The sequence below is a fragment of the Aspergillus piperis genome (assembly GCF_003184755.1).
Source record: "Aspergillus piperis CBS 112811 unplaced genomic scaffold BO85scaffold_10, whole genome shotgun sequence".
Lineage (NCBI taxonomy): Eukaryota > Fungi > Ascomycota > Eurotiomycetes > Eurotiales > Aspergillaceae > Aspergillus > Aspergillus piperis.
Window position 1 is genome coordinate 421,562 of NW_020291600.1, and position 11,863 is coordinate 433,424.

The following is an 11,863-nucleotide window of genomic DNA, read 5'->3' on the forward strand; positions in this document are numbered from 1 at the left end:
GAAAGCGAGGGTAGAAATGTGAAGGTGAACCGGTCCCAACCCAGATAGATCGTCGGTTAAACGGCAGGATCGGTGCCATGGTGGATTGATAAAGCAGAGGGCCGAGGAGGGGAGACACCGTTCCGTCCCGGATTGGCAGACATGCCTGCCTCTTGGATGGGGTGAGGAAGGTCCAACGAGCTCAGTGAGGAGCAGTAGCCCGGGCGCTTCGAGGGCCTCTCAGAAGCAGCGAAAGCGGGCTGTCTCTGAGGGAGGTGTGACGGTGACTGTGACGGCCAGTGCAGCAACTCCTGCCGCTGCCAGGATGCACGTTCATTGGCGGCTAGTGGCATGGAGCTGCAGGCAAGCTGTGGATGTGATGCGCCGTGATGGCCGCAGATTGGTGGCGAGCTCTGACCTGCTCGCGGGGTTCGGCGCTTACTCGCGCCTCCGCATTGGCCCAGGGTGACTGGCTGCTTGCCTACTTATCACATCCACTGCCACTAATTAGCATCCCTGCTCATTTTGGATCATTGCTGTCCAATGAATCTATCAACCCCTCCTGTGTTGATCGCCCTAACTTAATGGGCGCTTCGAGAGGAGTTGTGCTGCCGCTGTTGGGACGTAGACACACTAATCCATAGATTGGGGTCAAGATGACCGTCGCTGTCACCTACGGCGACACGCCAACATACTAGCTGGGAATAGCTTTCACGCCATGAACGGATTTCCAACAATTTGATCACCCCCAAAAAGGTAATAAGAAAAGTCCACATAAATCAGCCAAAGCTTAAACAAAAAAATCAAGGAAAACGCCTCCCGAAAGGAATGAGACGCCACAATGCATGCAGGTTAAATCTTTTGCCCTCTCACGGCTGAATTAAGAATACCATCCACCCAGACAAAGTAGACCAGTCCGGCGTAGCTCGGCCGTGACTGCCATCCCCAAAGTCAAGCAAGCATGCACGCAAGTGATATACGCAAAATTCAAAAATCAAACAGAAAGCCTCCCATGGGTCCTGCCCCAGATTCCGGTAGTTACCCGTACAGTTCATCATACGACGGCACCATTTCAGGTTGTGTCGGTAAACTCAGCGGCTCTGGCTTGGGGCGCCGTACCGATTTTCGATCATGTTGCGTAGACAGACGGTGTCCCTGCGGTCGCTGGTCGTCCGACGGATTTGAGGGCACCGAAGAGCTGTAGCTGGTATGCTTCGAACCGGCCGTTCCAGGTACTGACATCGGAGGGTCCATCGTGTGTCTCTGAGCGCTGTGCCGACTACGCATGCGAGATGTTACCGACAAGGGAGGCGATTTGGATGCTTGCGAATAGGCATCAGGTTCTTCTTTCTCGGCTGAATTGTGGTCGCGGGAGACATTTAGAGGAGCGGGCACGGCCACGTCGTCTTCTTCATCTTCAGAGGACTCATCTGAACACGATGCATGGTCGCATTCGCGGGGAGAATCCAGGACTTTCGACACGCCGACCGGAGGGCTCTGCTGTTGGTTTTTTCTTCGTATTCGACTAAGTCGTGCATCATAATGGCCGGTGGGAATCGTCATGGCTGAATCCACGGATGGCGCGCGCACATTGGCATCCCCAATGCGGCTGTAACTCCCCAGCCTCGGCGCCGTGGAGGATCGATTGAGTTCTAACGAGCCATGTCGTCGCTCGTGGTCGGGAGAAACTGAAGTTGCGCCGGTAGAAGACTGATCCCATTGACTCCAGGACCCACCGTTTGGATAAGTGATGGAGACATCCCCCCATCGCGAGTGCAGCTCTGAAGATAGCTTTCGCTTGCGTCGTAATTTCTGGATGATAGCCGTCATGGTCACAAGAGCGTCCTTTCTTAATGTAGTCGAGCTGGAGCACCCGGGCCCGCGTCAGCATCGACCGCACAGGTCCCTCCAAGAACTCGGAGGAAAAACTAGGTTAAGAAGGATCAAGTCCAACCACGGTACCTTAAAATGTAAGGGCCCGCCGTCTACGGGTTTGATTTAGGTCGGGTGCCTCTGCTTCAGAGGCCCCCACGAGCCGGTCCCGAAGCTGCCTAGAACAGGAAAGTAAGATAGGAACAGGGACCAGACAGCCACCGAAAGACTGGCATGGAAAAGTGTCAAAACGGGGGGTTGAACACCGAGCAGTCGAATCCATCGGCCGAAAGCCGGCTGCATATCGCCCACAGGATGGCAGAAGAAAGACCCTTTCAGGGACCAACGCTGAATTCCTTCAGGGAACGATCCTCAGTGCGAAGAGGGATGAACATCAGAGCCCAGCGAACGGGACGGACGGTGAAAGGCGAGCAGACACATCCTGAACCCGACAGAATGGTTCACCCTCCATCACAGCGGACTTTTTGTCGCCCTGGGTGGGGAGGCCCGTCGGGCGTACGCGGCCAGTGGGAGAAGTCTCAGTCAACCGGAGGGGAATCGCCCTTTGTTTTGTAAGCGGGATGACGATTCCGACGCAGTGACTGGTCATGGGAGAGCCTCTGGAGCAGGGAGCAGAACCGGTCCGCGTGCCTGGAGATGGTAAAAGAGGGGAGAGCAGTCGGGAGAATAGCTGAGCGGCGCAGTCAACTTGCAGACAACCTGCAGCCAGCCTACCGGAGGGAGCTGCTAACAGACTCCGGGAAGTTGGCGACATCCAACCACAGCCGTAGTTGATAGTCCTCCCTTGGCGTGGTCCATCCAGCGGCTGCGAGAGAGATGGAATGGGTGTGACACAAGGCAATCCTTGTTCTGGGAGATGAATGGACCTCTCAGCGGTTACAGCATGGGCGAGATCCCTGTCGATGTGAGGGAGGGAGCGTGATGAGGAATGCCACTAGTTGTCGTAGTAGCAGTAGTAGCAGCAGCTGGACTGGAATCGACAGCTCGACTGCCGCACCCAACTCCGACGTAGCATTGCTAACCGGGGGGTTGGAGGTCGGAAAATTGATTGGCGCAGAAGCTTCGATGGGAACCAGGTCTGGAGGAGGAGAAGAGGGGAAGCAGCAGCGACAATCACCGGTTGATCGTCGCGGTTGGGCCCGAACCACCCGTCGAGCTTATCTACGCGCCGTGATGGAGACGGCGCGCGAGGGCCAGCGTAGTGGTCACTTGTCACTTGTCACCGTGCAGCAGTCGAGTCCGGCCGATTGTCTAGCTGCAGTAGAGTGAGACATGAGGGGGGAAAGATGGTGGGAAAGCTGTGGGTTGGAAGAGGTGGAAGAGGAAGAGGTGGTGGTGGTGGAGGAAGAAGAAAAGAGGAAGAGGGAGGGGGGAGGGAGGGGGGCCCCCAGTGGCTTGCCGCCTTCGGGCTCCTCCACGCTTAATTCTTTGGCAGTCACTCATCAATCTTCCTTGGCTCATCACACCATGCCTGGCACAGTAATTTAGGCGGGAGATATGTAGGTGATGAAGAAAGTGATTGTGTGGTTGGGTGGAGCGGGGATCCATCCTGGCTCAGTTCGTCCAGGATGAGGGGAGAAGAGAAGGTGACTTGCAATGAAAAGGATACAATAGTAGAAGGACAGACAGGAATGGAAAAGACAATAGTAAATACGTACCTGGGGCTTTCATACCATTATCCATCCATGTCTTCATCCCAAGTCTAGTCTCCTATCATCATCATTGTCGTCGTGAACATCGTCAATCATCATTAAAGCCATAACCCAAACACCTTAACACCCAAAAGCACCAACCATGACGCCAACCACCCAACATAGGAACATAAGAGAGACATGACTATATTCAACCTACCCAAAATTCGTCACCAAGCGTGACAGCACCGGTCTAGGTCGTTGAACCGACTGGCCTTCCTCCGCCTCACCACCTGGCCTGTTGACCGGCACATCCAGCCTCTCCTCGACCGCAAAGCTAAAGGCATTCGAGTCTCGATCTGGCACTCTTCTTTGAGGCTCTATTCCCAGTCCTGACATCCGATACATACTAGCCGTGACCCCAGGATATGGCACCGCGATACCGACCATGCCATCAACCCCGTGGTACCGAGAGGGGTCATACACAGGGAGGGGCTGATACGCCGGCGGGGGATCCTCAATGACCCTCTGCTGAGGATGATGTTGCTGTTGTTCAAGACATGATGAAGGTTCCTGCTGTGTTGTGGAGGTGATCTCAAGTGGGTACTCGGGAGTTTGAGGCTTGCTTCCTTCCAAGTCAGGATGATACTGATAGTACCCAGTGGTGGATTGAGACAAATGATGGGCGAGCAGGCGTTGCTGCTGACGGCGATGACGGCGTTCATTGCTTCGTTTCTTGCATCGGATGAGGAGGATGGCGCTTATGACTTGCAGGACAGAGTGAGATGAGATGGTGTCGAGCCCCAATGTTCATGGCATAGCAAGGAAGGAATGATTGATGGAAGGTGACAACATACTCATGATCACTGCTACTCCTCCAAACACCACGCCAATGATGATCTGATCCCGACCGGACGAGGGAGACTCCACGGACGATGATGAGTCTTGACGAGGATATCCATCACGAGGCAGGATCATCGTGCATACCCCCTTGGTGGGTATGACGGATAGATGGGAGTGAGTGGAGTGGAGTGGATAGCAGAATGGATGACAACTTTCTTGCTTGCTTCAAGCACCAACGCACGCAGCACAACGATGAAACAACACACCAGAAAACGAAACAAAACAGAATGCAGACGAATCCACCGAAAAGAACCAGAGAACCCTCCGACTTAAAATACTACTTGAACTCACCAGTCAATCCCATCCTGGCGCTTGAAAAGTGCCTTTCCCCGCTCGGCATCTATTTTAATCTCACCGAACCTGTCACTCAACCAGGGACTCGCACATCACAACTCGTGGAGATGAACGAACAAGCAAATACCAAGCCAAAAATAGCATCCAGATAAGGTGTTAACGGGATCCATTGGATGAGAGACGTGGAGTCGCGGTGCCTGAGCGCTTGGAAAGAGTATGTTGTGAGGGCGCTTATTCGCGATGAGGGTCCGGGAGGGCCGAAAATAGCATATCCTATCTGTAGCTAATTCTGTAGGGCTAGCCGGACTTAAAATAGACACATATCTCTATCGTTCATACAAATACCAACCTCCCAATTCCCACACTCACTGACAGATCAAAGAGAAGAGGAAACGGAAAATCTACTCCGCAAAAGGCCTATAAACCAACAACCCCCCCTCCGTCTCAAAATTCACCTCAACCCCAGCACCCACAAAATAAACCCATCCTTCCTTCAACTCAAACTTCTCACCTTCCACACCCATCCACCCACTCCCCCTCACAACAACCAGCAAACTCACTCCCTTAACCCCCCTATGCACCTCCTTCTCCCCTTTCCCAAGCCTTACCCCCAGCACCGAAAACTCCGAAAACGGCGGCTCATAAACCTCCGTCTTCCAACACTTCCCAACATCACTTTTCTTCGTCCTCAAAAGAGCGCTATCCACGTCATGCGGCGTGAAGCTCAACGACCCCGTAAACAAATCCACATCATCGCTCTCCGCTTTAGGGCAAAATCCCGTATTAATCACATTATCCGACCTTGCCATACACTCCATGATATCCCCGGTAAGGTACGCATGCATACTATCCGCAGGCACACAAACCGCCTCCCCAGGCCCAAGAGTCATATAATTCATTAGGATTGTGGCGACAAGACTCCCGTTATCGGTATCTGGGTACATCTTCTTCAACCTTGTCAGTAAGCCAGGGATGTATCGCTGGTTCGGGCCGAACTGGGCCTCTGGGATGGTGAGCAGGGAGGAGATGGTTTCGGAGACCAGTATGGGTGGAAGAGTGAGTAGGATGCGGGAGATTTCGCGTAGGAGGGAGTCGTCGAAGGTAGGGGCGTTGGTCTCTGTAGGGAGGAAGCGTTGAAGAGGGGCGAGTTTGAAGAGGTTTTCAATCTCGTGCAGGGGCTTGAAGCCGACGAAGAGCTCGAAGTTGGAGAGGGCAATGGCGATTTCGGGCTTGTGGTTCGGGTCCGAGTATTTGTCTGGCTGGGATTCGTGGAGTTTCTCGGCGAGCTTTTTGTCGGGGTGGATTTGGAGGGGGAGGGCTTTTTGGAAGGAGAGGATCTTCACTCGTACAAGTATGTTGTTAGTGTTTATTACAGGATGATGGAATGGGGTAGTATAAGGTAGGGATCTTCTACCTTCGGGAGAAAAGGCACCTCCGTACCCCATTTCTTGTATCCTTCGCCGGTAACCTCGGGATGCTTTTGGAGGTACTCGCTCAGCAGTTCACCTGTGGCAAGGATACGAGATGGGACGGTGGGATATGTGCCCATCCACATCTAGTCACAGCTAATTAACATGATTATCTTTGAAAAGGTGGGTACTGCGACATACCTCAGAATAATGCTGATCATCCTCCACTTCAATTGTACCAGGCGTCTTGGAGCAAAGAACACCAGCTAACGAGTTTTTACCTTGCTTACCCCAGGGATCATTCTATTAACGTCAGCTAAATTTGCAAATTTGTGTAAAATCTTGTGATAAATTGATGCATACCTTGATCCCGCACTTAAGCTGAAATACCGAGGTTGTCATTATGAAGATGATGAAAGTCAATTGATATGTACTAGTCTCTGGAAGAAACTCGACAATACTCCATTTAGGCCAAGGGGAACATTTCATAAGGTATACAGTTATTTACTTATATATGAAGTTCTATGTTGACTGCGTGAACATGGCGTCATGGACTGCGGTGGAATGGCCGGATGGGATGGCGTCATGCCCTGATCACTACTGCCATGCCCTGATGGTCTCGCCCTGGTCCGGGAAGCCTTCCGACGAGTGATGGAGTTTAAATCTGAGCTTTCTTATCTTATCTGCAGCTAGGTTATTCTCAATTTTGTGAAATGGAGTCCTGGAACTTTTGAGGACAATAATTACCTGGGGATGCTGTTAGAAAGTAGTGGTGAGGGCGGGCCATCAGGTTGACGTCAGTTCAGTCTCGGAATGCTACAAAGTACTTAGCTACTGCTATGACAGCGTTGCAGTCAGTGTTAGTAATCTAGGGTAATGCTACGATGCATCACTAGTAACAAATATTGAGGATAAATATAGCCGGATATTAATTATCAAAACCAAGAAATTCTAAAATTCATTATGTCGAACGACTAGTCCAAATGTAACGGAAATTTGCTCAGAAATCCGCCAACGCCCTATAAATATATGCAGATGTGCTAAAGTCCTCATCACGGCCGTCACACATGAAGCTAGTAATGCATCGCTAAACCGTTTCGGCATAACAACAAAACAATCATTAATTATCCATAAATATCATCGGCATCCGGGACCATCGCTGTCGTCAAGTTTCTCCCAGATCGGCCCCGCTTCTCTGTGGCTACCCCACTGCGACCCAACGCCGGACTGCCCCGTCGACTAGCAGCAGCACTATAGTAGTCCACACTGCTCCTATCTCGTCGAGTAGATAAAGGTCGTTCATACCGCTCTCTCCGCTCCTCATAGTACTCATCTTCGTAGCAATCCTCTGCAGCATCAGGATACCGGCGATGACTCCGTCGCGTCCCCTCACTCGGACAACTACTCTGCACACTATGCCGCTGACTCGACCAGCGACGTGAAGTCGGGAGTCCAAGTTCCTCAGCATACTGAGGTGCAGTAGGGATGTACCTGAATCGGGGAGAGTGCTGACTCTGTCGAGAAGCCTTTTCAGCCATCTCCGTGGGATAATCTTGGTGAATTGGTCGGTAGGTGAATTGAGATACCCGTCTTTCTGCTTTGGTTTGACGGTCGGTGGGGGTAGTGTTCTCTTTAGGGTAGTCGGTGGTGGGTTTGGAGCGGGAGCTGATGCGCATGGAAAGACGGCGCGGGTTTAGCGCCTTGACGGAGAAAGAGCTGGGTTGGGTGGATTGTTGGGTGGATTCGTGATGATCCTCGACAGGACTATCCTGTCCTCGACTTAGAACTTCGTAGGCGGGTCGTCTGCGGTCTGATGACCGGTGGGGGTTGTCGCGCTGGTTCCAGGAGCCCTCGGTGGGAACGGTGATGCCCACGTCGCCCCATCGTTCGTGCAGCCGTTTGTGGGATCCGTTCTTACGGAATCGACCAAGAGGGCCGGTGACTATACTGGCCATGGTGGAGATGGAGGTGGAGAGATGGAGGATGATTGGATGGAAGGACGCAACTCTCAGCCTTAAAATAGCTGGAGATAACACATGACAATGGCAGAGTATAAGCTCTCTAGAGTGGAGGCTTCTACCCCAGACTCTCCAACGGTTGGCCTGGTAGCTAGGGACTAGGCAGGGTAAGGTGCAGCAGACACGGTGCTGACAGATGCACGTCTAGCCAGGGCAGAGAAGATAGGTCGAGGTGATTGGAGGAACAGGCAAGATAAAATTGAAGTCAAGTTAATTAGTAGAGTATAATAGGCAAGATGCAACAACCTCGCCAAGCACAGACCATATCAAGATACTTTGTCAAAAGAATCGAAGTAAGGCTTTCTCCAAGGCTGCCAGTCTGGTTCTGAGACAGCCTCGTCTGAACATGGCGGATGGTCCATATAAAAGCCTTGCACGAGCAGGGGCCGCGATGGTGATACCTTTCTTGTTCCACCATCGATATCAAAACGCATCATGCATGTTCATTTGTTTGTTGCCAAGTTTAGAAGCACACTCCATGCCCATCACCCGCATCATGGCTGTCTCATCGTGGGTTAGCCGCCCGGGGTGACGGGTGGGCGCTTCAGCCAAGGGTTCGACTGGAGGGATCGTCCGGCGGGTGGAAAAGGAATACCACTGATAGGCTGACCAGATGCCATGTTCTATTTCCAGATCACTGGTTTACCATCCTAATTAACCGCCCGGCTTCGGGGAAAGAATGGTGGTTAATGCGGACGGATTTAGAAGCACTAGTTGGTCACTTGCAGCAGCGTCGCGCCCGGGAACCCCTCCCCCTGGCCCTGAAACCACTCACACTCTGTTCCATCTGGCTGGGAGGCCACTTCATCCCATCCGGCGTTTCATCTGGTCGGTAAGTAGGGTTGGGAGCCAATGGCAGGTGGTGCTTCCTTGCGATCTTCTATTTTTGGAGCTGGACTCGATGGTTGTGTGATAGGGCCTGCTACTGTGCTGTTACTAAGCTGTGCGGGGCTTCTGGTTGTGAGGTATTAACCTGGAATATATTGTTGAACTGTACAAGACTTTAGCAGGTTATGGAGTCCATACTAGTTTTGTAAGCTATACTCTTTGGAGGAAAAGTCGGTTATGTAACAGTAGATTTAAGACTAAGAACAGTGGAGGCTGTAGCTAAATAACTCGACTTAACCTTTCATGGAAGACATATTATAGAACCATGTTCCCTCTATGCAATCAAGATATCCGAGACAGTATTCGAAAGAAAAAAGCACTGGTTCATCACCTGCAATTCTTGAATGTTCCCAGATATTCCCTAGATAGAATGGAAAAGTACAGTGGAGCGTGTGAACCCACCGGGTGCGCCTTATGCTCCGCATCCGCCCATTGAAGCCCGAGTACAATATGAGGTTTCCTAGAAGATTGACTGCATCTCCCTCATAATAACTCCAATACCATTTAACATCTCATTCCTGTGCATGGGTAATTCCACCCGACAGGGAAACCACTGTGAGGCAAGACTGGCTCCTCGATGGCTGGTAAGCAATATTTTGAACACCAGGCTCCCAGTGACAGACCCCATGAGATCATTGAAAGACCGCATAATCACATTCAGCCATGGTAGATGAATCTGGTTGCTAAAAAAGTCGATACCGTCAATGATGCATATGACCACCCCGCTTGGGATACGTTTGACCACTTCGGCAAATAGGCGGCAAAGGAACATCACATCTTGCTTCGCGATGGCGTCCAGATCATCCTCTAGCAAAAAGCTGAGATCTAGGCGCATAGACTCGTTGAGAGCGAGAGTCAATTGCTCAATAAGAGATCTCAACATCTCCGTGACTCCAGCCAGGCCACCTTGCGTGCTGCAGTGTTGCCGGCAGAAGAAGGCGATTGGTATCACTGGTTCAGATGGGGTGAGAGATTTCAATAATACCGAACACATGTAGGTTAGCGGTGAGATGGGGCTTTCTTGCAGAATATCCTGCTCCACATTGGAGACCACAAGGACTTGAGAATACATTCTTTGCAGCCAGTTGCAAAATCGGGAATCCTGCAGAACGCCTGTCACCTGGTCTTCGGCATCAACGCCTAGCAGACTCGCTGAGATCAGTAGCCTCCGTCTCTCATTAGTGATGGTTCCGACCGTCCGGTGTATAATGTCAGCACTAGGGAAGGGTTCCGCCGAATGGAGAGCAGTGAGGAGCTGCTCAATCGTGATGCATGCCTGAGTGGCCTGAGAAGCCATCGCGGCATGGTATGCAAGTACTGGATAGAGAGATTAGTAGCAGCAATAAGAAATGCGCCCACCTGCTCGGCGTTTCGAAACACTTTGAAACTCACTTGATTGTATCTGTTCCATGTAACCCCGTAGAATGGCCTCACATCTCTCCCAAGATGCTGCAGCTTGGATCAGGTGCTTCAGATCCCCTCTTATTGCATCCTGCCCTTGGCCGATCCATACCACATTTTGGCCCATATCATGAACTTCGATGCTCAAGCAGGACTTGACGGCTGTTTCAAAAGCCTTTGCCTTCTCGTCGACACTGGCACCGATCGTAGCTTCGAGTTGGGCTCCATAGTCATCTTGCTGAACGATCGCCTTCGCTGTTTTCAGCATACCTCGAAAGGCTAGACGATTGTGAGACGCTGAGTCAAAACAATGGGGGTGCAGTTCTTACCGCTCCTTTTCTTAGAGATCCACTTCATAATTGCCTCGACCGCATCCAAGATGCAAATGTAAAGGTCATTAGCTTTCTCCAAAAGCGTCTCGCTCCAGGAGTAGGCATACAGGTAGGGTGAGGCATCCTCAATTGGCCGAGACAAAGTCTCCAGAGATCCTAGAATAATGTCGCGGACGGTATTCAAACGATTTGCTGCCTAGTATATTCTGAGCGACCTGGAATGACAGAGCAAGTGTATGGCATATAGTAAATCAGGGAAGTAACGCAAAGAGGTACGACAATAGAGAAATGCGCTAACACGTACATTGTAAACCAGCTTGAGCCCTCCACATAGAACGCCCATATAGTCTCCACTGGGGACCAGCACAGTAAGAAATTCCAATCGGGAAGCAGTTTCTCCCATGCTTCGTATTGATCTCCGAAAGAAGTTTTTCTTTCCGCTGGGTTTATACCGTAAATCCAGCGCTTTTTGGGCCTCTGCGCGAACCTCCTCCCATGTATGGGTATGTTCGAAGATATCTTTGGCCTGGATATCTGAAGTAGTCCGGAACAACTCTCTCATGGCAGACTTGAATCTATTCTTTCGATCTTGAACACTGCCAGTTCGCGAAACACATGGTGAGTCCCAACATCAACAAGTTCATAACGACCTGGGAACTCACTGTTGTGGAGGATCAGGAATGTTGTTCTCCCTCTTGCGCTGCGCTTCTGCGAATGCCCACGCTGGATCAATCCTGGGAGCATTGTGCTTCATCCAGGGTGTGACTATGGCCATGCTGTCTTCCATGTTCCCGGTGTCAAACATGTTCAGAGGATCTTTTTACGGGCGGGTGATTAAAGCTGAGCACATATCAAGCATGCAGAGGGGTAAATGGGCCGAATGAATTGTTCATATGGCATCCCCGAAGAGACATGCGTACAGACTACCTATCAAAGTTCATCGGTGTTGATCGGGGTTCATCGGGGTTCATTGGACGCATGCATGTCTGCCCAAGTTACTCGTTGCTTTTTCTTGTAATCAAGGAGTTTCAGCTGGAACCTTCTTAGCAGACCATATTATGAAGTACTGCACATCCTATTGCACCATTCCACAAACGTGGAGAATGCAACGGCCA

General features: G+C 51.3%; 5 protein-coding genes across 5 annotated transcripts; all 5 read right to left on the reverse strand.

Annotated features, from left to right (window-relative positions):
* Positions 1–886: 886 nt before the first annotated feature.
* On the reverse strand, positions 887–2,076 carry BO85DRAFT_32260 (uncharacterized protein). Its single transcript, XM_025655428.1, has 2 exons — positions 1,942–2,076; positions 887–1,843 (listed from the first exon to the last, which is right to left on the reverse strand). Exon 2 carries the CDS (start codon positions 1,807–1,809, stop codon positions 1,018–1,020), a length of 792 nt encoding a protein of 263 aa, XP_025515031.1. The 5' UTR covers positions 1,810–1,843; positions 1,942–2,076; the 3' UTR covers positions 887–1,017.
* A 169-nt stretch (positions 2,077–2,245) lies between these two features.
* BO85DRAFT_459855 (uncharacterized protein) lies at positions 2,246–4,481 on the reverse strand (the record flags this gene model as incomplete). The annotated part of the gene is made up of 5 exons (XM_025661677.1): positions 2,246–2,806; positions 2,865–2,889; positions 2,946–3,080; positions 3,724–4,270; positions 4,361–4,481. 5 exons carry the CDS (start codon positions 4,479–4,481, stop codon positions 2,246–2,248), a joined length of 1,389 nt encoding a protein of 462 aa, XP_025515032.1.
* A 620-nt stretch (positions 4,482–5,101) lies between these two features.
* Positions 5,102–6,511, reverse strand: BO85DRAFT_459856 (mannose-6-phosphate isomerase, class I; the record flags this gene model as incomplete). Its single annotated transcript, XM_025661678.1, has 4 exons — positions 5,102–6,037; positions 6,115–6,255; positions 6,311–6,412; positions 6,473–6,511. The coding sequence occupies 4 exons, from the start codon at positions 6,509–6,511 to the stop codon at positions 5,102–5,104; spliced, it is 1,218 nt and encodes a 405-aa protein (XP_025515033.1).
* Positions 6,512–7,041: 530 nt separating this feature from the next.
* On the reverse strand, positions 7,042–8,443 carry BO85DRAFT_449826 (uncharacterized protein). Its single transcript, XM_025660244.1, has one exon. It carries the CDS (start codon positions 8,062–8,064, stop codon positions 7,234–7,236), a length of 831 nt encoding a protein of 276 aa, XP_025515034.1. The 5' UTR covers positions 8,065–8,443; the 3' UTR covers positions 7,042–7,233.
* Positions 8,444–9,475: 1,032 nt separating this feature from the next.
* BO85DRAFT_459858 (uncharacterized protein) lies at positions 9,476–11,535 on the reverse strand (the record flags this gene model as incomplete). The annotated part of the gene is made up of 5 exons (XM_025661679.1): positions 9,476–10,332; positions 10,408–10,695; positions 10,746–10,944; positions 11,053–11,344; positions 11,411–11,535. The coding sequence occupies 5 exons, from the start codon at positions 11,533–11,535 to the stop codon at positions 9,476–9,478; spliced, it is 1,761 nt and encodes a 586-aa protein (XP_025515035.1).
* Between the last annotated feature and the right edge of the window lie 328 nt (positions 11,536–11,863).